The following is a 27,705-nucleotide window of genomic DNA, read 5'->3' as shown; positions in this document are numbered from 1 at the left end:
TATAGTACTGGAGAAATAAAGTAACATATGTTATTAAGAACAGAAGACATATGGATTATGCCCAGAATAACTTATCTGACAAGAACTCAATGGCTAGAGGACCTTAATGAGTTGAACCTGGAACGTAGACCCACGAATCCATAGGCACCAGCTCCCCAGGCCCCAGGGTGCTCGAGCACTCACAACATTTCTCATGAAGGGGCCAGGCACCCACAAATTGTGGTGGTGGGCATGCGGGCATGCTGCGGGGTAGGTGGGTATGTGTTTGCGATGTCAGCACGCCCTGCAACATCTGTGGCCCTAGCACCTATAGTCACGGGCCAAGCCAGCATACCTGCATGAAGCTATCTATACATGTGAATACTCAGGCCTCAGAGCCCTCTTAGGTACAGAGGAAAATAGGGCTGGTCACTAAGTTGCTTAGGTCCCTGGACATTTAGTCCTGCTTGGTCAAGTAGGTGCACCGTCTGCATCCTATGCTTCAGGTTGTAACATCCATCTTAAGATCATCTGTTGAGGCTAGGGATTAGCAAATCTGTCAGTTTTGGATTCTTTCAGTGTTTCATTTTTCCAATCATAAATAAAAGTCCTCATAAAAATTCATGAGCTCCCCCCCAATTTATTTTAATATACATGCCTGTGTACAATTTTGCCTAATATACATATTTTTGAAAGCTATTGCCCCTTATATAAAGCATTTCTGTATGTTCTTTTGCCCAATATATGCATTTTATGCACAATTTACCCATTGTACACACTGCTTGTCCAGAGTCCTGCATTCCAAAATTCATAGAAGTGCAAATTTCGAAGGATGGCTGTGTTTCAGTTTGTGTATTGTTTTGGAAAGTGCAAATTAGGTAAGCTCCCCTTTAAATGCAAACTGAATCCAAATTCTCCCCCATCCCAAGCTAAGACCCTCCTTCCTACGCCTTCATCAAAGGGCAACTGCAGATGTTAACAAGGGGGAGGCTTGCCTGTGCTAACATTGTTATCTTTTAGCCTCTCAGAAAAACACTTTATTCATCCCACGCATTTTTAAATTCTGCTAGCCATGTGTTTTAGTATTGTTCAAGCTGTTTTACCTGCTGCTTTTACACCACTGATTTATTATACTGTAATGGTTTCCTGTGTTTCATGTCATTGTGAACTGCCCTGGGACTTAGATCATGAAGGCTGGTGTATATACGTTTAAATAAATATACCATAGAGGCTTCCACAGAAAAAATCTGAATTGCACTAATAATGAAAGTTAGCAATAGAATTTCTTTCACAGTCCACCTTCTTCTATTCTTTGGACATCTCTTCAGCAGCAAATTGCAGCTTTAAAAAAAACAAGAATTCAGTGTTCAGTATCATATTAACATACCATTGTGTTGTTATTCAAATCCATCTTCCCAGCAAATGGTCCCCATGTTGTTCCAACTGGAAGTTGTTGTCGACTCTGGATCTTGCGCTCTCCATCCCTCTGGAACACCTCCAATTCTCCTGAGAAACAAACAAACAAAAAGCCCATTGCTTAGAGTACCTCCACCTAAATTGGGGATGGGGAATCGGCGGTCCTGCAGATGTTGTTGAACCCTAACCCTCATAAGCCCAGCCAACATTTTCAGGACCACAGAGAGGTGATCTTGGGTCCGGGGGTATGGGGACTATGTCTTGAGGCCCTCCTCCTGCATATCCCCTCAAAAATTCTGTCAGTAGATAACAGAATATTTCAGTGCATATTTATTAATGAATGTATCTACTTTACCTAACCTACTTTAATGAAACGCAAAAGGAATATTTTACAATCTCAGGAAATTATGAATCATCATTGTATTTATAAAGGTTTTTCAAAAACTAATATTAAGAGCAGAAACCATCAAACATTTGCATAACTCAAACAAAGCGTCCTTTATTACAATAATAATGAATCACTTTATACTTAAAAAGGTAGTTTGCTTGAATGACTTCTTCCTTGCCTTCATTTTGGTGAACCTATCTTTTATATTGTCAAAAGGGATTTGCCTAGCTTACTTTCTGCTGAGAGCATAAAGTAGTTAAGTCTTTCTTGCCGTCCAGTAAATCTTAGGTGAACCTTTACCATTGAGCCGGGGAACTCTGGTATGCATGACAAATCCAGCCTTTCATCAAATTTCCTCTGGCCTTCAGCGTCTGGTGCACGTGCATCTTGCCCTAGTCCATCTAGCCTTTCCCTTAGGAAAAACTGGGTGGCGCAAGAGCATAGGGTGCTGCTGCCAAAGGGCACCCAACAGCACATTCATTCATTCATTCATTGCCTGCCTGTCTCCCAAGTTGGGAATCAAGGCAACTTACAATATTTAAACCATAAATTGTAAAATACAGTATGCTAAAAACAAAGTAGCTAAAAACAATAATTAAAATGCACTACTGCAAATTCTTCCCTAGACACAGTCTATCCCTTTTAGCTTCAACCAAATGAAATGCAGAGGAAGGATACAATGCCTCTGCACCAGTCACTGGATCTAGTGTAGTGGAGATACTTCCCTTTGCCCCAAAATCCTTGCCCATAGAAGAAGTGTCCGCAGTCTCTTATTAGTACCTTTTTTCTTTCTTTCTTTTTTTTGCAACACAGTAGGAACTTCCAGGGGACGCGGGTGGCGCTGTTGGGACGCGGGTGGCGCTGTGGTTAAAACCTCAGTGCCTAGGACTTGCCGATCACATGGTCAGCGGTTTGAATCCCCGCGGCGGAGTGAGCTCCCGTCTTTCGGTCCCAGCTCCTGCCCACCTAGCAGTTCGAAAGCACCCCTGAGTGCAAGTAGATAAATAGGTACCGCTTTATAGCGGGAAGGTAAACGGCGTTTCCATGTGCTGCGCTGGTGCTGGCTCGCCAGAGCAGCTTTGTCACGCTGGCCACGTGACCCGGAAGTGTCTCCAGACAGCGCTGGCCCCCAGCCTCTTAAGTGAGATGGGCACACAACCCTAGAGTCGGACACGACTGGCCCGTATGGGCAGGGGTACCTTTACCTTTAACTTTTAGGAACTCCCTCAAAGTTTATGCCAACCAATATCTGAACCAATTCTAACATGCAGGATAAACTGAGAGTTCAAAATGAGCACAGCAGTCTGCATGTGTTCCAAACCCTCTAAAATCTCATTTTTTATTTTGCAAATTCCAAAAATAGCCCACTAAAAATTAGGCATGCTTTTTCAGATACTTTAAATCTGCATAATCATTGTGTGTGAAGTTATACTGATATACACTGGCTAAGGATCTGTGAAGAGTAAAAACCATCTAATGTGGTGATAGTTTCAGACATATCTAAAAAGCAACGTGTGTTCTAGAAGCCATTTAAGTATTATTTAAATTCAACTTGTATTTTCACAAAAAGCTCACAGACTGAGCAAAATCAAAATGAATTAGCAAGTGTCCTGAACAGTGCTGTGCTTTCACACGTAAACATTTTCCAAGGAAAATGTGGGGTTGGGGTGTAAAAAAAGCCCCTAAAAAAAATACTCTGCCTTACTGATCTTTCACATTTTTCCATGTCTGTTCAGAGCTCCAAGATACTGCCGTTTCAGTATCTCCTATAGTTTCTGCACTGTGTCATTGCAGCCAATCAGGGATCAGAAAGCGAATGTGATGACATCATGGCATCACAAAACTAATCATATTTTAACGATCTGGTGAAGTCACTGGCAAAATGAAGCTCCATCATTGCCCTCCGTCTCCTTGGACTGGGGAAAATACACCCTTATTACTGAGGCAACCAACTTGATGCTCTCCAACTTGCCAGAGTGCACTGGTGCTTTCACTGCCTACCAGCTTTGCTCAGCAAGACTTTTACCTTGATCAAGCTTGATCAGTGCAGGGATAGCAAAAGTAGCAATGTGTAGTTTCCTAAATGTATTAATTCAGCTTTTCTTTGAAGGAAAAAACCCACCCCTCGCATAGTTATGTGTGACTAACTGAGGAACAATGTAAATGTACATTCAAAGTAGTCTATTAGGCTACACTGTATTGGAGCCAGGGAACACTGGCACAGTTGCTTCAGCAGCAGTGACCCATTTCCTCTCCTCACCCTCCAAGTCTACACTCTTGCAAGCAGTTTTGCACCCTTTGCAAAAGGATGTGAAAAATAGCTAAAGGGGCTATGTACACATTACACAAAGAGTTCAGTTCAGTTTATTGTGTTTTAGCAAACAGCCATTGTACATACAATAATAAGAATAAGAATACTGCCATCAATAGTATTTTACATTTATACTCCCCAACCTTTAAAGTTTCACAAAAAATAAAAGGGGTAATTTAGGACAAACACCTGTCCTAATTTTCCCTTAGAACTTGATTTGAATTTAGCCTAATTTTTTTACAGAAAACTATACGTACATGTGTATATAGAGCAATGATTTCTTCTGCATAAAGATGAAACCGGCAGTATTAGTCTTCTTTAACACATTAAAAAGCAAGTATGTCTATGGACATGTCACATTTAACTGATACTAGGAATCATGAGAATCTTTGAAAACCCTTTAAAAAAATAATTCAGCCTCCCTTTCTGCCACTGACATTTTTCATTTGAAAAGGGTTCAGACTCAGTCAAACAGTGACTCCTTATCTATACCTGTGGATTTACAAGCAGGCCTGTCTTTTAATGGATTAAGAACGACAAACTTAGGGCAGATCATTCAGTGATAACCAAAGTTCCCAGTTGCACAGAACGATAGTATTCTTTTTTAAACAGGGAACAGTCATTAATAGCACCATTTCAAGGATGCTTAGGCAAGATACAGAGCAGCCAAAAGCAGCCAATAAGAGTGTTTCTGTTCTTCATTCAATTTTACTACTGAATTGGTCACCATATATGCTACAATTCTCCTTTTATTGTCACAGATTTAATAGCTCAAAAATAGGTTTCACTGCAACTGATGAATCCGCACTCTTAGATTTCAGCAATTCCAGGTATCTATTCATTATTACATTAGCAGTGGCGTAGCGTGGGGGGTGCCAGGGGTGCCGGCCGCACCGGGCGCAACATCTGGGGGGGGCGCGAGTCCAGAGGGAAGGGACAAGTTCCTTCCTCCGCCGGGCTCCCCGCCGCCGCCGCCAGCCTTGCGCCCTAGCGCGCGCGCCCCCCCGCCGCCGCCGCCGCTGCGGCTGCGCTCCACTCACTGCTCGCAGGAGGAGCAGCCGCTGCAGCAGCGCCGACGCCGCCACCGACGCCTGGCCGGGCACCGGCAGCCTCCGCACCCCGATGCCGACGCCGGCGCCATCCCCTCGGCCCAGCCACAGGCGGCGGCTGCTTCTGCCGACTGGGAGGGAGGAGAGCTCCGAGGGGCCTCGACGCGCCCTGCCCTCCCCAAAACCCTCCGAGAGGAAGCCGGCGGGCGGGCGAGGGTCTCCCGTCGGAAGGGGGCGCCGCTGGCTCCGGCTCTCAGCGCAAGTCTCAGCCGCGGGGGAGGGGGGGCGAGGACGGAGCTCGGCTGGAAGCCCCCGGACCCGGCCGGGAGGAGGAGAGGCGCTCGCCAAGCCCGGATCTGGAGCGCCTCGGAGCGCGGGCTCCACCTACAGCCCAAGGAGAGGAGGGGGCGGGGAGGCGCCCGAGGGGAGGGGGCTTCGGCTGCCTCGGCCCGCGGGGGCTCCGCAAATAATAAATTTAATAAATTCCTGCTGAGCCTTTGGGGGGGTCTTTGGCTCCTTCGCTCGCCCCCAGCCCCAGTGGCGTAGCGTGGGGGGTGCAGGGGGGGCCGGCCGCACCGGCCGCAACATCTGGGGGGGGGGCGCTCGCACTCGAGTGCTAAAATCCACGGGTTAAGGGGCGCAAATTACTTGCCTTGCCCCGGGTGCTGACAACCCACGCTACGCCACTGTACATTAGACCTCTTACATCGGACAACATGAATTTGCATCAAGGTCTGCAATAACAGAAGAGACAAATGTGCTACTGCCTTCAGTGTTAAGCAAAAATCCTTCCCTTGACATAAAATTTTAACTGCCCCCCTCCCCCCAAGAACATTATTGTGTAAGCAGGATTCAGCTGACTGGCAAACTGTTAACCAGCATTCAGTTGCCTTTGGCACACCATAAAAGAGTTAAAACTGGGAAATGGCAGCACCCAATGAGGATGTCTCAATCTAACTTAAAGTAATCACCATCCAATGCCCTCCACGCCCTAACACCCAAGTATTCAATACAGTGCCTGACATACCATGAAATCTGGTAGAACATTATGAAGCAAGATTTTGAAACTATATGTCCTATTTTCAAGTTCAAGGAATCAGGCAAATATATGGAAATTCCCTGATTTTCCACAGGGTTTCATTTTCTCCTTCAAAGAAGGCGAATGAATATATTTAGGAAACTACATTGTTGTTTTTGCTATCCCTGCACTGAATTTCTAGAGGAAATCAATGCATTATTGAAATAAACAGAGGAAGCAAATGGGAAGATACTACTATAGTGTATTCAATGTAGGGGTGGAATGACCAAGGCCAACTATGTTAATCTACTGAGGGGGAGCAAAGATTCCTGGGGTGGTAGCAGCCTTACTTTAAGATATGAGGTGCCCAAAGGCCTTTAATAGCAGTGCTTCAATTGGCAGTGCAGCCACTCCAGCTATGTATCTGAGACAACAATGTTCCCAGGAACATTCTCTCTCAAAAAATAGACAAATGAGTCATGTTTCCAGTTAGAGAAACAGGAGGAAGAAGGCAGCTCCACCACCTCATATTTTAAAGTAAGATCACCACCATATTTTAAAGGGGTGGGGGATATATTCATCCCAGCAGGAATCAAAATATACTTACCGTTCATAGGCTGCAATCTTACGTGCATTTTTTGAAAATAAATTAATTATAAAACTGGGATCATGGATGTTTCATTTCAGCTGAAGACTTCACAGCAAAGTTTTTTCCCCTGCACACATTCTTCAAGACCATAAATATTTTGAGCTTGCTGAGTGCCGTTTGTGCAAAATATGTGAGACCCATAGTACACGCTAATCAATTTTGGTAAAAGATAATGCTGCTAGTGCTGTGGGCTGTTCCTCTTATCTTGTTGATATAGCATACTTTTAAAGTCTGTGATTACTCAAAGACTTATGATAGCTGCACTGTAAAAGAAGCCCCAAGTCATGGATCACTAGCTCAGCTACAAAACATCCCATGGCTTTTAAGATAATCAGCCCACCTTGGTAGATACTGGGCCAGAATGCAAGGCTTCAATTGTAGCAAATTCTTTCCTATGATTCTATGGTATATATAAGAATTATACTGCATACATATATCCCTCCTCACTTCTTTTCACAAAATGCCAGGTATCACATTGAAGTATCTGACAATAATTTGTAGAATGAGGATAGACAATAGCCATTATCCATGTTTGATAGATTCAGCAATAAATGGTGACTCCGATTAAAGTAAGCACAACAGAAATTATTTTTGAAACTGCAGTAACAGATTAAGTTTTTCTGCTGAAATTAAAAAAAAAATTCTTTCCAGTAGCACCTTAAAGACCAACTAAGTTAGTTCTTGGTATGAGCTTTCGTGTGCATGCACACGAAAGCTCATACCAAGAACTAACTTAGTTGGTCTTTAAGGTGCTACTGGAAAGAAAAAATTTTTTTTGCTGAAATTAAGTTTTAGATTACCGTAAATCATTGCAGCACTTAAAAGCCATGTCAGAATTGCATACAGTAAATATTACTTCATTTATGCTTCTGCAAGGCTTTCTTGAAAAAGGCATTTCATTCTGTGAAGTGACCCTCTACAGACTTGCCTTGCTAGGCTAGCTCTTCAAAATATCCCACCAGTTGCCACCTTCACTCTATTCCCCACTACCCCTCAGCAGTCAACTCTTTGAGCCACATTAAACTATGGTTCAGAGAATAAACTTGAAATATGGCATTCTGTTTTCAAATACTGCAGTCAAACCCAGATAAATCAGGCTGGCCATTCAGTGATCTTATCCCTTCTGACTCTTTAATAAATCGAACCTTGTAAGTTTGCTTTGTAGGATGTTGTCACTAAATGAAATTGTGACCTTATCCGTTGCTTGAACTTATCCTGCTGACAACTACATTTATTGTGGGGATAAGCAAACTTACCAAAAAACAACAACACACACACAACAAACCACACTACTCTACACTACTGATAATTATGATCTTTGTAGAGATGTATCTCTAGTAGATGGTGTGTGTTATTAGTAGATGGCATCATCTCTTGATAGTCTCCTAGTGATTTTACCCTGACGAGCATCTGGTCAAAGAAAAAATGTGCTCCATTGGTAAATGCTAGGGGCTACTGGCAGGCAGAATTAGAAGTTCATGAAGAAGAGGTACTGTGTGACAGCCTTGAATCAGAAGCTATTAGCCAAACACAAAGAGCCCCAAATTAGTGTGTAATTGTGCTGGAACAGATAACATAATAGAGGTGGCAAAAACAGTAACATTCTCCTTTCACAGGATTCAATCAGAATTCCACAGAACTGAGAAACTAGCAACTTTAAGGGCTGAGTTTATTGGCTTTTCTATAACAAGTTCCAATGCAAAGGTGACACAAGATTTGTTGTAGCAAAGAAAGCAATAACTTAAATTATGGAGATTCCCCCCCCCCCTACTTTTTTTGGGTAGAACATTTTATTGGTTTTATAATAAAATGACATTGATCAACTTAAAACCTGTAGAATGTCAGTCACATGTAATAAGGAAAACTGGGCATGGGCATTGTCAAATAACTGAATCGCTGAATGCAAAGCCAAGGCTTCACCTATCAAAGACAGATGGTCTTCATGTCTTACTGTGACTGTATTCACCAGTTATGGCTTCCGGTTCCTGATTTCTCCCCAGCCAAAAAGCAGAGGTTCTGTATTAGCAACTGAGAATAATATGAAATGAAAATGCTACAGCAAGGCTTTAGAACTATAAATATGTACAGAGAGATTATAAGTCTTTAAACACCCATCAAATTTGAAAGTGCTGCATAAAAAGTTCACAACAGAGTTCAAATTGTGCCAAACAGCCATTTAAGTGAAAGCAAATATCCAGGCATATTCCTAAGCGGTGAATAGATATGTGCCAGGACAGCTCTATTTACTAGGCACAGGATTGGGTTTCTAGGTCCATGTCTGAGCGGGTTTTTTAAATGTCCTGGTACTTTCCCCAGGAAAACCCACGTTCAGAACAAATGGCCATCGGGGTTTCCACAGATTCCACAAAAGAACCACTCGGACATGGATATGAAAATCCTGAACCTGTGCCTAGAAAGGACAGCACGAAAGGAAGTATGGCTGAGCCCTTAGAGGCGGTCACTTCATAAGCTGGATGTAAGAATGAGCCATCACATATCTTATATTGCAGATATCATCTCACATCAACTCATATTCAATGGAGCCAGTTCATATTCAGTCATCAAGCACTTGGGATGAATCAAGCAAAGAAATATCCAATGATGTACATTCATGCCCTTCATGCTCAACATTTAACTGTTGAAGCATGGGAAGTCCCAACAAAAAATTTATAATTTAGGCAGAATATTTGGACTATTTGATATGTATTTGTATAATTTGGAACATTTAATGTGATTTGATTGGATTGTTAAAATAGGAAACTTAATAAAAATGATTAAAAACAAACAAACAAACATTTAACTGTGGGAAAAGACAAGTAAATGATACTTCTTTAGGAGAGGTTCCTAAAACCAATTGGTCAAAAAAATGCAGTTGAGCTTACTGTCCTAAACACAATTTATCACAATAAACTTCTTTATTTAAATGCATATAGAAGCAAGGCCCTGAAGTAAAGAAATGATCATATATTGCACTTCTCTGCATTTATAAATACTCAAACTATGAAATGCAGTCAGTTCTAGCATGGATTATCACAGATTTTGTGCATTTTTTAAATAAAAAAAGCTCCTAAAACAAGCCAACTTTCTATGTTAAATAATATTAGCTATAAGTGTACTCAGAATATGTTTTTAATGTCAATATTTATGCTCAAGTCTGAAAAATTAAAGAAGTATATTTTTAGTTCAAGGAAATATGTAGTAAGGGAAGATCTTAAGAGTTCCATTTCTTGTGTCAAAGTCCGTAGAGGCCAAAAGCTAAAATCACCAAGCATTTATTTTATTACACAGTTGCTATTTAAAAGATGTTACACTAACAGCAAAATCCTTTGGCAGAAGTAGATTGAAAGCACAAAGATTAAATTAATGCCTATCATGTAAGGTTGCAGTTGACAGAGCTCTTCTCGCATTATTCACAACAGGTGTATTTCTTATTCCACTGAAGGCAAATACAAAAAGCCTCTTTGAGTTAACTAGGAATATGAAGACACCCAACATACGAATAATGCTACAATAACGCAGGACATGCTTCTACACGATATGCACCTGTGCTATGACAAGAGAAACCTACACAAGGATAGATCGTTATTGTCTCCCACTCAAGTCCAATGGACACCCCCAGAAAGGACTTATTTTGATTTAACATAATAATAATTGCATGTAGATTTTCCAACAACAAAGTTGAGTTCAAAATGATTCACAACAAATATATGTTTTCTTCATATAGTATAAAGAACCAACCAAGGGAATAACTTCAACAAACAATTCTAAAACAAAACTTATTACAGTCAATGGAGATACAAACTCTTGCCTTGTTTTCCTGTTTTCAACACCCACTAGCCATGATGGCTATGCTCTCTCAGAGGCAGTATGCCTGTGAATACCAGCTGCTGGAAATCATAAGTAGTAAGAATCTTGCTTTTTAGCTTCCCATAGGCATCTGGTTGGCCACTGTGAGAGCAGGATGCTGGACTAGATAGGCAGTTACCCTGATCCAACTAGCTCATATTCTGATGTTCTCTTTTCTAGACTACTTGCACATTCCACAATCACACCTGGCAAGGGCAATCTCAATTTTGAGTTAGTTTCATAGATTATAATTCAACTCAACAGAAGGCATTTTGACACCCAACTCTTGCTAACACATGGTTAGTGAAACATCTGCAATACAAACCTCAGTAGGCTCTACAAAACTACAAATTGCTTGGCTATTATAGGAGAAAGTCCTGGGAGTATAACCAGTTGCAATTTTGAAGAGCCATAGTTCATTGACAGAGCGCTTGCTTTCTGTAATGGCTTTAGGGGTTGCTTGTGCGTAAATAGCCGCCGCTCTGGGCTAGGTTGACTGGTTAAACCATTTCTCACTGGACAGCCATCCACTCCGTGGCTGTTCAGTCGCTGGCAGAATCCGTCAGTGAGCGTTTCTTAAACCTTTTCCAACATAAAAGTTGTTTTGACGCCCAGTCTCCTCCTACTCTCCCTGCGCGGAAGTCTTCTGCGCAGGGAGGGCGTGGGTAGCGGAGGACCTGTGCTCTCCCCGCTGGTGTCCAGTGAAGAGTCCCGGAGCCTGCTCTCTGCTTCCCCCATTGGCCCCCCTCTATCCCTGGTGTAGCGCTGATTTTCTTCCCCAACAGGAGACTTGCCTCTCTCCCTGCTTGGCCCCTCTCCAGCATCGTTGTGGGGCCTCGCCTCCTCCTCTAGTTCCAATGGCAGTTTCCTGACACTTTCCATGCAGAAAATCCCAGATTTAACCTCTGGCACCTTTGTCTTACCCTCAACATACTGGATCTGACAATAGAGTGAATTTATATGCAAGGTACAATGCTCACTGGATTGATTTGCTGTTCTGATCTTTTAATTAGCAGACATTTTGATGCCACCAATAGGCTCCCAAGAGAGAGTAAACCATGGAGCGCTGATATGTCCACAAACACAGAATTCTTTTGCAGAGTAAAACAATCAGAAGCCTGCTGACTAAGACTACCCATCAACCCACTTTTCTACATGCATTCATGGGGCTTGTGAACTGGCATTGAGGAAAATACAAATTATAATTTATCTTTGAAATTAATGTCCTTTTTATACCCACCAATTCTGAAAAAAATTTCTCCTGAATTTAACACTTATAAATTGTATGTTTTCATTTGGTCCATAATCGAAGTGAAACAATTACTGTAAGACTAGAGTCAAACAATAATTCAATACTCCATACTTAGGAAAGAGCTATAGCTCAAAGTGGATGTGACAGTAACAGTAACAGGTTCAACCCACAGTATTTCCAGGTAGGGTTTAGAAAGGCATCCCATCTGAAACCCTAAAGATCTGTTTTCAGCCACTAAAGCGGTTGCCAACATGGTGCCCATGGGCATACAAGTGCCTGCAGAAGCATCCCTTAATGCCCACAAGGTCTCTACCCCTGATGAAATTAGGCTTGAAAGAAACAGTCTATTGTAGACACACACACCCCAAAAAAGGCTGCAGAACGTACATGGTGTCCACAAGAGTTTTTCCAGTTTGCTAGTGTGCCTATAGCCCCCCAAAGGCTGCCATATTCTGCATTAGATAGTACTGAGCTAAATGGACCAATGATATAACTTGGTATAAGTCACTTCTTATGTTCCCCAATGCTTGTTTTTAAGAAAATGGACATATTATTTTGCATCTCCGGAGAAGAAGAAAAAGGATAATTTTCAAATAACAGCTTGAAAGGGGAGGGAAACCTAGTAAGTTTCTCCTGTCCACCTGCCATTTACTGCTTTGCTTACTGAGTGGATGGTGAGGAAACATGAAGAAAATATCCTGGCATGCAGCAGAAGGTATCTAGAGTGGTTGGGTTCTCACTATTGTTCCTCCTGAGAGGGTTAACCTGATACTTCAAAAATGACGGAAAAGACTCCCAATTATATTGTGACACTGCACAGACCTAGCAGGCCGAGTAGTTACTTTACCCCGTTACATGCAGTTTGTGCAGCCTTTTTCAAATGCTCTCTCTTCCCTTCTCCCATTCTACACTAGCCCCCAAGCCTACCCATTCTCATAACAAATACGGATGATACCGAAATGCCAGACTTGGAAAGTTCAAGCTGATGATATTACTGAAGAGGTTCCCCACCCCCACTCCCGATAAGATCGTCATCAGCTCTTTGCTTTGCTCCTTTCCTCAGCAGAGGAGCAGCTGCCCCTGATTAATGTCCCTTTCTGCTGAGATTTTCCCCCCTGATAAATGCTCCTGACTGTTGGTTCTGTTAGCTATTTTGAGAACCTAAATATATATATAGTAACGGCACCCTGAAACTATGTACAAACAATGATTTGGATGTAATAATAATAATAATAATAATAATAATAATAATAATATATTATTTATACCCCAGCCACTCTGAGCGGCTTCCAACAAAATATTAAAAATACAATAAATCATCAAACATTCAAAACTTCCCTAAACATACACAGGGTCATTTTGAAAATGGAGTTCATTACCTTCAGTTAATATATATATATATATATATATATATATATATATATATATATATATACTCCTCTCACTTCTTCTCTTAGGGTTTTCTGTACTATAAGGTATGTTAAATGTTCTACAAAAGTCTTGAAATGTTCTACATATGTATTGAAAATAACTGTTATTTTATTTGACATTGAAGTAACACGTATGTAGTTTACAATTACACATGGTAACTAACAAAAAGTTGTGTTCAAATTTTGGGCATTTGGTGACAATCAGTTTCAACCACAGTGTCTGTTCCTAGCTATCCTTCTACCCGTACCCCTCTACAACAAAAGTTACTTTGTATAACTCAATATAGTATCATAACTCTTTATGGAGTATACCAACAAAATAAAAAATAAGCATTTACCAATATATACTATTAATAGGTAATATATGAAAAAAGAGGAAAAGCAATGAAATAAACCAACCAGCCAAATGTGCATATGAGTTATAAAATGATCTCTCACTCTTTCTGTACTGACAGTGGCCTGGTTTGCATGTCGCATTAAACCATGGTTTAACGTGAATGATCTGCTGCTCCTGTGCTGCCAGAAAACAAGCCATGGTCTGGCTTGTCATTACATCCAAACGCAGACTTGTGATTTATTTATTTCTCAATCAACCTTGGGTGGTAACCAACATTTGCTCTTGGTTTACCACTCACTGTTTATTTGGAGGATGTAATGACAAAGCAAATCCTGGCTTGTTTCCATGCAGCACTTACAGCAGCAGGAACAGGGCAGAAATGAAGCACTTGCAATCTGGGCAGCATGCACCAGCTTTTAACTATGGTTTAATGTGACATACAAACTAGGACACAGGCTGCATGACTGCATATTCTCATGGGAATTACCATTATTTTAATAAAGTGCTAATGTGTTCTGTTTGCCCAAAAAGTGATCATTGCCTTTTTCCCTGTGCCTCCCTGTCTTTAACAATAGAGATTAGTTAACACATAATCATAACATTCCATTTTTATTTGCACCAGTCCTCAATTGACAGTTTTGTGACTTCCAGGTTTCTGCAGCAATGACTATCAGCAATAACACTATCCCACCAACACCTTATTTTCCTTTCCCACACGTTTTCTCAGGCATATAATATTACCTGTTGCACAAATATAAATTAATTGCTTCTAATTTCTTAAATTGTTTTTAGTATTTCACACCAAAAATTTGCATGATTTTGCAACTAGCAAATATCAACCAGGTATAAATTTAGCATTAGAAAGGACTGTGTTCAGGGGCTACTATATATCTATGATGCCTTGTCAATTCACTTAAGACAGAAGTATCTTTTGTCACCTTTCCTTTCTGCAACTCTGTAGATTAAAGTCACAATCTACTGGAAAGCTTTCATGCACAGGGTTCGCTGAAAAAGAAAGTGAGGTTATTTCAATGAAGCTTCTATATTAGAACTTTCCAGTGAAATGTATCTTAATTTGTTATTTTACTAACAAGATACACACACTTAAAACGGTTAATTTTCTGCCCCAAAAGGTCTTCCTGGAACCCCTTCTTTTTCTTCACTAAATCTGCACAAAAGTCAGAGTTTCTGAATTATATATGTGTTTTTTTCCCTTCTGCAATATGTTAACAGAAAATGGTAATGTATAACCTAACTTTATTCCAATTAAATGTATCTGTAGGGAACATTGACAAGCAAGGTATAAATAACATATTGAGGCGATCCAAGCTACCTTCTTTTGAAAGAAATACAGGACACAAAACCTTTCATAAATTAAGTTGTAGCATTACACTAATATGGTGGTGACTACTGCTCAACATGACTGCTTATTTGCTAAAGAAATGGAATGACTCATATGAGTTAGTTGATTCACGGCATCAACAAAATAGTACTACAGTTCTTTACAGGGTGCAAGATATAAGTATTCACCATTATTTCACCCTAATATGTCCCATATGATGCATTACCAAAAAGTTATGCTATGGTAACAACAGGGAAAGTGAGTTTCTGGACTGGGGCTGTCATGTTTAAAGAACTTTTCTACCTAGGAACACCTATGTAGAAATTACTTCTACTCAGTTAACAGTCAGAGTTTTAGTATCGTCCTTAATTAGTGATCCAATGTATGCTTATAAAAATTAGACACATTTTGATGTTTTAGCAATGTCGGGAATGATCTTTTTATGTTGCTTTGTTTTTACTCGCCACTGCTTTGAGTTCAGTTTGGTAGACAACGTAGAGAAAGAAAGGACTTCACACAAGTCAACCACTATGTAGAGCACATGCTTTACATGGATGTGACACCACATTCAAACACCTCCAGTTAAAGGGCTTCTGGTACAGGGATTGGAAAAGACATAGTAGTGGGATATTCTGGGCCAGAATTGCCCAGTAGACAATACTGGGCCAAAGAACCAGTGGTCTGACTTAGTATACTGCAGCTTCATGCACTATTTGCCTTAAGACGTCAAGGCCAATCTTCCTGAAAGCATTTTCACAATGTAATAAGCTACCTGATGAAGGTATGAGAGTTATATTATTGAAGGTTTTCAATACAAAGGTGAACATAAGAAGAGCCTCACTGTGGCCAAACAGATGCCTGTGGGAAACCGTCAAGTGGGATCTGAATACAAGAACACTCTCCCCCTTTATGGCCTTTAGCAACTGGTATTCAGAAGCATTACTGCCTCCAGAAATGTGGTTTACAGAAATGTAAGGACACTGAACATTTTCCCTACAAGATACAGGATATCTTGCATTAGGACAGAGGGTTCCCCAGATGGTCTCGTACAGCTTCAATGATTATATGATCTCCGGTGCACCATCATATGATATATTAACTTAGAAGCAAAACAGCACTAGGAACACAAAAAGCTGCCTTATAATAAATCGAAACACTGGTTCATTTACACCATTGCCAACAGCAACTTTCTAAGGTCTAAAGCAGAGGTCTGTCCAACTCCTGCTGGCTGAGATCCTTTTAATACCAAGGGTATTCTGCAAACCAACCATCTGGTCTACTGTTGAGCTATGGGGAAGAAATGCCATCAATATGGAAGCTGAACAAGTTCAAAATTAATGTTTGGCACTTATTTCCTAATAGCTTTTCTTATTGTACACAGAAGGCCTGGAAGGGGGAAGCGATACAATTATTTATTTTTGCATTGGTAGCCACTTCCTACTAGAGAATGTTCCTACTGTGTCAGCAATCACTTATTCCCAAAGCTGTGAGGACCTACATAGGGAACAAGATGTATCTTCTCACATTTCTGTCAACAGTCCAGAGCTTGGCATAAATAGTGCTCAGTTGAAACACATTACAAAACAAGATACCAAGTGTCTGACAAAATCATTATTTCACTGAGAAGAAATATTATTATACTGTCTGCATGGCAATAAAAAACTTCTCAATCTATTGTAGTCATAAAGCATATTCAACCAGGTGTGTGGAAATACATATAGTACAGTATCTCAGATATTACCAGTATGAATATAAAGTGACAGATTTGGTTCTGGTGGGGTTTCGCCACACAACCACCCTAGACTAGCAAGGGAGAGATACATTCAACAGCTGTTTCTATGCACAGATAGCATGCTAGATCATTAACCCAACATACAGGGGTGGACTCAGAGGTACCTTATGGGCTTTGAGACACATTTGGATGTGAGGTATCTACATATCAAATGTTACAATCTTATGTGCACACACTTCGGAAGAAATTCCATTGGAATTAATGGAACGTATGAGTAAATGTGTTTGGGCATGAACAGCATGAAACCCAATTTTATAACACAAGATTTTTACTTCTCCTGTGTGAATAGTTTTGTTTAGTAAACCTCTTATCTGAAGCAAAGGGGAAACTTCACATAGCCTCAGCTTATGAGGTTCACAGAACCAACCTCAGGCAGCAGGAGTTATTTTGTTCACTGCTATTAGGATAAGACTCCCCAATGGTTTTTTTTAAATCTTCTATTCATTTTTAATCATCATCATCATCATCATCATCATCATCATCATTTATTACTTATACCCCACCCATCTGGCTGGGTTTCTCAACAGGAGATTAAAATATTACATTAAAATATCAGTCATTAAAAAGAAACTTCCCTAAACAGGGCTGCCTTCAGATGTCTTCTAAACGTCAGAGAGTTCTTTATTCCTTTGACATCTGGTGGGAGGGCGTTCCACAGGGCGGGCGCCACAACTGAGAAGGCCCTCTGCCTGGTTCCCTGTAACTTCGCTTCTCGCAGCGAGGGAACCGCCAGAAGGTCCTCAGAGCTGGACCTCAGTGTCTGGGTTGAACGATGGGGGTGGAGACGCTCCTTCAGGTATACTGGGCCCAAGTCGTTTAGGGCTTTAAAAGTCAGACCAACACTTTGAATTGTGCCCGGAAACATACTGGGAGCCAATGTAGGTGTTTCAGGACTGGTGTTATGTGGTCTCGGCAGCCACTCCCAGTCACCAGTCTAGCTGCTGCATTCTGGATTAGTTATAGTTTCCAGGTCACCTTCAAAGGTAGCCCAACGTAGAACGTGTTGCAGTAGTCCAAGCAGGAGATAACCAGAGCATGCACCACTCTGGCGAGACAGTCCGCGGCAGGTAGGGTCTCAGCCTGCGTACCAAATGGAGTTGGTAGACAGCTGCCCTGGACACAGAATTGACCTGTGCCTCCATGGACAGCTGTGAGTCCAAAATGACTCCCAGGCTGCGCACCTGGTCATTCAGGGGCACAGTTGTCCCATTCAGGACCAGGGAGTCCCCCCCCACCCGCCCGCCCCGTCCCCAAAAAACAGTACTTCTGTCTTGTCAGGATTCAACCTCAATCTGTTAACCGCCAAAGAAACATGGAATAATAATCACCCCATCCAACATTCCCATCCCCCACCATCCAAGCACAGGTTCCTTGTAGGAAAACATTGTTCCAAAGTGTCAGGTGCAAGTCCAGTGAGTGGCATCATGAATGATAGTCTATTGCATGTGTAACAAAAAAGACCCCCCAGTATTGATGCTAGTGCTGAACCTGACATCAGTGCTCTTGTGCCAGTGCTTCTCAGATCCCTGCATCTCAAAATCTTAATATAGTACTAAAGAACATCATGTTGTGGTTCGAGGACCCGACCCCCGCAATGTGGAAAGAATACACAAGGACACGTTATATAAGGTTAATGGGCAAGGAAAGGCCACAACTTTATTGATTACAGCAGTGAAAAGGTATTGGCTTAGGCATTGGATCTCTCAAGCAAGTGGGTTTATTCACCAGTAGGTGGAGCCTGTTGATGCTAATCCAACTATAGGCTCTCCCCTGATGTCACCGAGGGTCGTGCCATGGCCTCCCGCCAAGCAGGCATCGGACAGAAATACACGACCGCCAGATTCCTTTAACGGAATACCCCTAAATTGAAGGCATAGGTGATGGCCACACCTAGCTCATTTTCAAAAGGACCTGTTCCATTTTTACTTGCAATTTATATAGCACCTTTCACTATGTACAGTAAGTGGCTAACGAAAAGAGGCGAGCTTCACAACAATCTTGTGAGGTTCATTGACATTTTCATTTCACAGAAGGTTAATCAAGGCTAAAATATATTTAAAAGTTTCCCAGGGTAACATCAGAAGTCCATGGCAGAGATAGTATCTGAACTTGGGTCTTCTAGATCCAAACTCACTCTTTTTCTAATGAGCTAGAAGGCACATTCAAGGAGGTTCAGATGGTCTGGGGCAATTATACAATTCCACATCATTTCTAAAGTCATGCACAGAGGTCCATGCACTAAGTCCTATATTAAAAATCTGTTGACTGTTTCAAGTTATTTCCCAGTTACAATGTCTAAATATAGGCACTAGAATTTTTAGGTAACTGTTTAAATAATACTATCCACCAACAAGACTCCTGTGTGACCATTGTAAACAGTTTGTTCAAAAATGCATAGATGTAATGGAAGGTACATTATGTAAACACAAACTTCAACTTATATGGATTGTAGTGTTCTTTACATATAGCCTAGACAAACTCCTGATTAATATTACTTATTTTTCTCAAGCCTTATGGTAGACATTAGGCTTTAGTGAAAAATGTATCATCACACACTGTGCCAAATAGCAGGTCCATGAACATAGCTTAGTATTTTTTCCCCTTCTCATATCTGCCCTAGAACCCTTTTGACTGACATTCTTTCCAAAGGATTACTGTCACAATTCCTAAATTCATTTTGAAGGATAATACCCATTATTTGTGGTTAGTGTAATAAAAGAAATAAACTATGAATCATCTATAGCAGAACAAAAAGCAGTGATTTCAGCAACTTTCTGGTTAAGTTACAAGAAGCAGGAAAGTGAGGAAAATGCACTTTTTGATGAGAGATTACGTAGTCTTTACAATCGAGAAAATTTGGTTGCGGTTGCAGCAGAGGAATGTGATATGAAATTTTACAGTTGAAGGAGAAATGTCACAGTATTTTGATAAGAGAGCAATGAACTTTTTTCCCCTTGTGCCATTATCAGGGTGAAGTGAGCAAAATGCATCATTTATAACCCCCAACTCCACTATTATCTGCTGGTGAGACACTTGTTTTAAAACACATAAGGACCTTCCCCCCACCTCCAAGAATAAAGCTCTCTATGAGGCACAGCCTTCCTTTAAAGCCATGAAAGAAAGTTGACACTTGTGTGGGCCTAAGTTTCCAGGCAACCACACAAGGGCACTCATACACCCTCCGGGTCAAACCTCATCTCTCCACCACAGCTTCCATTCTCAAGTAAAGAGGAAGCATACAAACAGTATATATTTCCCTTTGATCACAGATACAATCAAAAACTGAGGTGGAAAGAAAATCCTGTAATGTTGAAGAAAGGCACTGTACTTGACTTATAGCATTTCTTACTTAGCATACTCTTCAAAAGAGAGGCAAACTAAAGAAAGTTTCTGAAATAAAGGTTTTCTTTATACCTTTGGATACATCCTGGACTGTAGTCTGATTTGTCCTGCTTGCATTTCCTCTATTTTACTGATACTGCGAGAGGTGTGCAGGGTTTTCATTCATACAAAATACAATCAGAAATATGCAGACTGATATACATATGACTTTTGTAAGTTCATGTTGCTAAAATAATCCTAAAATGTCTAATGAGGATAGTAGGCTTTACATGTTTCCCCAAGCAACTGAAATTTCTGAAAGACAGGAAAAACTCAGTATCAATTCTACATTATTACAAAATTTAAAAAAGTTGGGTGCAGCATGATAACATTAATGAACTGCAGCCACTGCCATGGAATTGCTGGGTACCCAGTGGTGTGGTGGTTACTTCTGAAGGACAGAAGCTCATCATGACAGCTCCCTCCCCACCCCACAATAGCCAGCCGCCTAGGAGAGTTCTAAGTGCAGGGAGCTGTATTTATCCATTTAATATTATATATTATGGTCAGATATAGATATAGAAAAGTAAGCTGACCTCATTCTCTGACTTCCTATATGCTAATACGTCACAAATAATAGTAGGACCAAGTAGAGATGTACTCTGATGGGTGTCACATTTACTAGGAACACCAGACATTCTCAAAGAAGCCCCCCTCCTCAAATTCTGAAACTCCTTTTCCCCACAGAAAAAATCAGCACCAACACTTTCTAGTTTTTAACACCAAGTGATCTTTCTTTTCTTTTCTTTTCTTTTCTTTTCTTTTCTTTTACTTGAATTTTGTGTTTGCTGCACTCTGCACTTGACTTGTTCTACTCTATTTTAGCATTTTTGATTGATGGTTGTTTATAAAAAGGTTATGTAAATGTGTGAGGGATTTCAGTATGTATCTGAATGATTTTATTGTTTGACCCAGCTATTTTGCCTGGGAAGTGGTTAGTAGGTTTTATAAATAAATCAACAATAAAATGTGAAAGCCTTGTGATCACCTCATGGTCTTGTTATAGTAAGGAGGGTCCATCAATTACCCTGGCACCTCAGAAGATGGTTTTATCACTCTTGCTCTGAAAAAAGTCATGCAGCTGCACTCCCACACTGCGCATGTCGTCCTAGTTACTAGAGAGATCTGGATGAGAAATGCAGCAGAAGCCAATTTCACATATAAGGACATCTCACCAGTGTTACTGTGGCAGGAGTAGGCTGTGAAGTATCCCTGCAGCAGCCAGTTCTACAGCTACTTCTGGTTTATCCACTCTTTCCTCTGAGCGAGTGAAGGCAAGAATAACCTGTAGCCTTAACACATTTGCATATAGAAAATTAGGCAGTGCATCTGTATGTGCGAATAAGCCCACTGGCTTTGCTCCCTGTCATTTGTACCATGGAAGGAGTGCAAAATGCTGACATCAATCACAGATCAATTGGTCAACTAGTCAAATCAATTTTTACAGAAGCTGAGTAAATTTTTACAGAAGCTGAGTAAATATAAGGAAGTGTTATTCAAATATTTGTGAGGGAAGGGGAAAATATTTTAAGAAATTACAGAATCATAACATCATAGAATTGTAAAGTTGGAGGGCACCCCAAGCCCATCTAGTCCAACCCTGTGCAATGCAAGAATCTCAGCCAAATCATACATGACAGATGGCCATCCAAGCTCTGCTTAAAAACCTGCAAGGAAAGAGAGTCCACCACCTGTTGAACAGCTCTTTCTGTCAGAAAGAAATAAGTGGTATTAGGCTGGTGTACTATGTATGGAGTGTTAGTGGAACGGAAATACCTCTGGTGGAGCACACATCATGCTCCTTCTTTGGTAGTTTTCTATCTTTGGCCCCCACCCTGCACTCAGCTCTCACCTGTGGCTCCTAGAAGCTGTCAGCATGTGACAGCAGCCACAGTCCAGGAATGACTTTGACTGGCCAGGTGAGAGTAGCCAAAGGGTCTCAAACCCTCATGAGTTAGGAACTTCCCCTGCATGTGAAGACAGGCTCTAGTGGATTGAGTGGACAGGACCAACAGCGGATCCAATGGTCAAGAAGTCTTCTGCATGTGCTGTGGAGGGAAGTCAGGGGCAGATGGGGCTCGTCAGTCTGGGAAGGTAGCCCATCTAGGAGAACAAAAACTCAGGATTTCACCGCCAGTGCTACACCAGAAATTGTGGCCTTCTATTGGCATCACCCATGCTATTACCATTAAATTGTAATAATATCAGAACCTAGGACCAAAGACCAGGAATCACACTCAGCAGCAACACTCTTGATTTGCAACTGAAAGCTATATACTTATTTATAATGTTTATTTAATTTTATGGGTCTCATTTAAAATTTATCCCTTGTGACCGAGCAGGCTAGGAATCAAACTAAGTAAATAAATTGGATGAACCAGTGGGATCTCTTAAGCAGTACACATGGGGAAAGCACTGGAAAATCACTGAGAAACACTGAGTGGTGGGCTTATTTCTGCCCGTTCCTGCATACAGAATGCCAGAGTCGAGCAGTTCCCGCGCAAAGTTGTAGCATGAGGCATAAGGTTTGACTGGCAATATCTAGCTTACAAATTGTTTTCTTTGAGGGAGGTTAAGTTTATGTTTCAGCTTTCATCAAGTTTGCCCAGTAAACCTTGGTCAAAGATCAACAGTCTCTCAAAAAATAGTAATCACAGTAATCACTTCATAGTTATCACAAAATAACATAAGATACTAGGTTGACGGCTACACAATAATTTCATTGGAAGCAATGGTAATTACACAGTAAATCGTGTTAACGCTACTGCATTATCTCCTAACTGTGCAATTAACTCATGTAAGTACTGCATGCTACGTTTGGGAAGTTGCTGATGCCACACTTCTGGATCATAATTTCAAAGATAAGATAGAAACTTTCTTTAAAAATGATAGTGTGGCTAATATTATTCTACGGCTGCATCTCCCACATAGAAGAAAAGATTGCTATCAAGCTACTATGGAGATTGATGACTCTGAAAATATGGGAGCAGCAGGATGTCATCTGGAAAAGAAGCATAATATTGTTTCATCTATGATACAGGTTGTCATTCTGTTGCCTATTGGTTTATAGAGTTGTCTGCCAAATGGTTTTCCGGTAAATACTTAATCATCTTCCTATCAGACAAACATGAGCTGAGGTGCAGTTATTCCCCATCCATTCATGTTTTCCAACTCTAGAACGAAGCTTTCCCAAACATTCAGAATATAGCACGTTTCCTCTTCTCCCTAATGCTCCATCATCCTGTGTACCTCTTCCCCACCCTATAGAAACCTGTGACATATCTGTCAAGATGTGGGTGCAAAGGTTTTCCAAAAAAGTGTGGATTACTCAGAAAATATGTGAATGGCATCCCACTTACTTCCTCCCCAGCCACCCTTTTTGCTTGAGCTGCCACGACCCGTGGGTGAGGCAGTTTGATAACCAGCAGAAATATTGCCCAAGAAACACAGAGATAAATCAATTGCTTCAAAAGATAAAAATTACAATATTTCCCTTAATGCTATCACTGCCTTTTTTTAAAAAAAAGGGGGGGAGACAGGATTTATATTTTCTAAAAGCCTCCAGCACAGTGACTATCAGGGCTAATGGGAGTTGTAGTCCAAACAGCCAGAGACCAATATAAGGTTGGAAAAAAAGAAGTGTACTGATGTAAAGAGGTGGCAACCCGTGTTAGAGCAATATATTACATGGCAAATTCTCAATCTGCTATTGATTTAATGCCCTCAAGCTCCTTTCTCGCTACCTTTACTGGTATCTCCCTAACTCCCAAGTGATTCCACAGAAAGAATGAGAATTAAAGTATGGTGGCAAGAGAGAGACCACATTCAAATAAATGTGACACCACCCAATTCAATTTTTCTTTCTCTCCATGATGAGTGAGAGAGGGATGTGATCTTGTGCAGACTAATTCAAGGTTTACAGTTCTCACTGTAAGTCCTATAAAGGAAGTGGTCCTCCAGATGTTGCTGGACTTCAGCTCTTATCATCCTGACCTTTGGCCATGCTGGTTGAGCCTGATTGGAGTTAAGAGTTCAACAACTCCCAGAAGGCCATGGGTCCACTGCCATAAGAGTGGACCCAGACTCATGACTAAGTTCTCATAATTAAGAACTACAGTCTTATACATCTACTCAGAAATAAGCCTACTGAGTTCAATAGGACTTGTTCCCAGGTAACGGGAGGATTGCAGTCTTAGTCTTGATCCAACCCTAATTATTTGTGTACTTATCTAGTGTCATACTTTAATTGTACTCATGCAATTCTTTACTCTGAAATTATTTATTTCCTTACATGTTCACTGGGCATTCAAAATCCTCAAAGCAAAATAAATCTGTGAGACACCATTATATAACACACTTTCTGAGTTTTAGGCAGATATTAAAAATTCAATACAGCATTTTATGCACAAGCAACTGTGGCCCCCTTTTACCTGCAAATTCAGAATTTATGTAAAAATAAAAATAAATGTTTATGGGATACTGCAGTATCTTCCTTTGTCATGTATATTTTTAGATGCAAGCACGTATTTTCTTCAGTTTTTTTCCTACTTTCCCCTTTTCACTACCATAATTTTTCAAAGCGCTTTTTGAACACCTTTTTTAAGGGTAACTCCACCTACTTTTTAATCTCCACTCATACTAGTTATGTGGTTATAAGGATACAAAGGAAACGGCATTATATCAGTGCATGACTCATTTCCAGCAAATCAACACACACACTTTCGATTTTTCATGCATGAGAGATGTGTAAAACTATAGACGTTTGGGCCTTTAAAGGACAAAATCAGCGGTATTTGTAAGCATTGTATCAAAAACCATTACTGTTGTTAAAGCTAATTTTAGCAAATCAAATGCCATGTGATTTGGTAGGCATTAAGAAAGAATATACAAGGGACAGATTCTGGCCTGAGTTTGTGCTGCTCAACAATGTAAAATCAGCTTAGCTAGCTCCTGAGAATTCACGCAAGATAGGTGAATTATTGGATGATGCTGGATCAGTGTAAGTTTATGTTCCCAGTCCTAAGCATATGATGGGAGTCACATCCAAGAGACCTTGCCTAGAGGACATATAATCCGTTATAGAGGACAAAGCAAAAACTAAAAACTGGGAAGGGGTGTGTGATAAAAATACTATTCACCTTCTGTTACACAAAGTTCATGTTAGACAGTCAGATACTCCAATGTTTTTATAGATCAAGAGGGTTTCACATTATACCCATAGCTAATAAGTAACAGGCATTACAACATAGCCAGCATTATATAAAATCAAGAAAAATATATATGTATACTTAGGATGGCAACTATTTCTTCATCCAAGCTCCACCAGTGCCCATTTAACAAAGATTCACTCCTCTATTGCTTTAATTCCACTATTATTTCATAAGCTTATGGGATCGTTATAGCATTTAGTTTGCAAAAAGCAGGAAGAAAGTATTATAGGCAAAAGCTAAACCCATCAAACTCGTTGAAAGTAATCTGGGTAGTTAGAAAAACAGCTTCTTTGTAGTTTGCTCTGCTGCCCACTTCTGCACTAAGGGCACCAACTAATCAAACTGATAGTGAATATAAGATTGGAAACAAAAAAGCTTCATAAGGTTTGTTTAACTGCCCCACCACCGCCTAAAGAACTTTAAGGGTTGGGGGGAAGACATCCTTTTTGGATCAGATACCCATTATCAACTTGGACAGTGTGTGTCTGAACCACTATTATCTGCAATGATTTATGAGTGCAGGTATTTCTCTACCTGAACATTTTAGTGAAACCATAAATATAAGAAAAGACAGAAGCTGGGATTCAGGAAGAGCCTCAAAAAGCCATCTTCAATGGAATATTATTCTCATTTGAGTAAGGCTGTTATTAGCCATCTAAATCTAATTGATTTTTGTTGATGTTGAATGCCGCATAAAAACTCCTTACTATAAAATGAACACTTAAATGGTGACCCGTTAAAGGACTTATCTAGCACACTTTGCAGTTAAATGAAGTATATTCATCAGCTTAACCAGCATTTCACTACAAAGAAGCAAATCCAAAGGAATTCTAAGAGCACATGGCACTGTTCAGACATACAGGGATTGCCCATCTGCTTCAGTGCAGAGGTGGTTTCTTGTAAGCATCCCAGCTAAGCATGTTAGAGCTCTCTTTGACATTTAAGTAAATGGAAAGGAACACACATATGGGAACACCTTATGTGTAGCTTTAGATCAAAGCCCAAGCCCTTAAGTTGCTGTCTAATATAAACTGATTTTTCTTTTGGTAACTAATATATAGTGCCATTTAAATGAAGAAAGAACAATCAATAACTTGACATACATTTTCTGTGGTTTGGCTGAGCACTCGGAGACAACTGTGGTTTGGTAAAAAGTCCCCATCAAATGTATATTCACAATGATGGATATACAACAATATGTCACAAAGTAAAATTAGTAACATTTTCCTGGCCATTTTATTGACATAAAATTAACTAGTACTCAGTTGTGTCATACATAATTTACTCTATTTTGAACATTCAGGCTGTGAGTTCCACTGCATTCAGACGTTACAGTGCCACAAGTAGCCAAAATGGCACCATCCATCAACAAGCAAATCTATCCTGAGAACCTCAAGTTTCTCCTTAATAGCAAGCGTGATCCACAAAACTGCCGAATGGGCAAATGAGCATCTTCAATGAGCACAGAGTGCTGACTGACTGTTGCAGAAAAACTGATAGGAGGGAGAATGTAATGTAATATCCATGAGGAGGGCATGGCTGACTGGAACACTGAACAGGAGCAGTTCAAACTGCTACATTTTGCTGCAGGTCTTACTTGTGACACTGTAATGTCTGAATATGTTATCCTAATAATGTAGGCCAAGGACAAGCTTGCAGCTGGGTGCATAGTTTCCAAAAAGCAAACTACTGGCTTCAGTCAACCAGAGTTTTGACACAATCTGCTGGAAATATTACTGCTCCCTTGAACAAGCACAATCTTAAAGTGGAAGAGAGAAGGTCTTATCCGGCACTGATGAACTGACTGGATGAATAAACTGGGCAATAGAGGAGTAACTAATTACAGTTTGGTTTAAAACTAGATTTGCAGTGGTTTGTGAGCCTATTCACATGACTTTTTCAGGATACAGAATGTATAAGAGACTTACTCCATATGCCAGCTCCAAGGATGTGGCTAGCCAGTTATGCAAATTCACCAGAAGGCACATGAATTGGGTTGCTAGATGAATGTTTACAATGCATAGGCGCCAACTCCTAGGGGCCAAGGTCCCTTCAGCTCCCCCCCCCCCAATTGCTTACATGTCCCGTCCCCCCATTTTATTCAAGTTGGCAACTCTGTTATGATGTCATGCTAAAAGCTGACAGATAGATGGAGACCCTGATTCATTTGCATGGCAGGCCACTGGCTGGAGCCAGCACATGCAGGATTTCAAGTGGTTCATTCCACAGTTCGGATGCCACCTCTGAATAGGCCCTTTCTTCTGTAGCCACCCATTACTCCTCAGATGTTATGGACACCAAAAGA

The 27,705-nt window shown here is 40.7% G+C and overlaps 1 protein-coding gene across 12 annotated transcripts in view; it reads right to left on the bottom strand.

Annotated features, from left to right (window-relative positions):
* The window catches only part of ZFPM2 (zinc finger protein, FOG family member 2), a 436,720-nt gene that overhangs the window by 183,854 nt on the left and 225,161 nt on the right, over positions 1–27,705 (bottom strand). For all 12 annotated transcript variants that reach the window (XM_083621880.1, XM_083621879.1, XM_083621872.1 and 9 more), the window contains one exon: positions 1,367–1,485. In XM_083621880.1, coding sequence (XP_083478006.1) covers positions 1,367–1,485 — 119 coding nt within the window. The remainder of the gene's footprint in view (positions 1–1,366; positions 1,486–27,705) is intronic.

This window comes from Podarcis filfolensis (genome assembly GCF_964270895.1).
Source record: "Podarcis filfolensis genome assembly, chromosome: 7".
In the NCBI taxonomy this organism is placed as follows: Eukaryota; Metazoa; Chordata; class Lepidosauria; order Squamata; family Lacertidae; genus Podarcis; species Podarcis filfolensis.
This window is presented reverse-complemented; position numbering and strand designations above follow the sequence as displayed.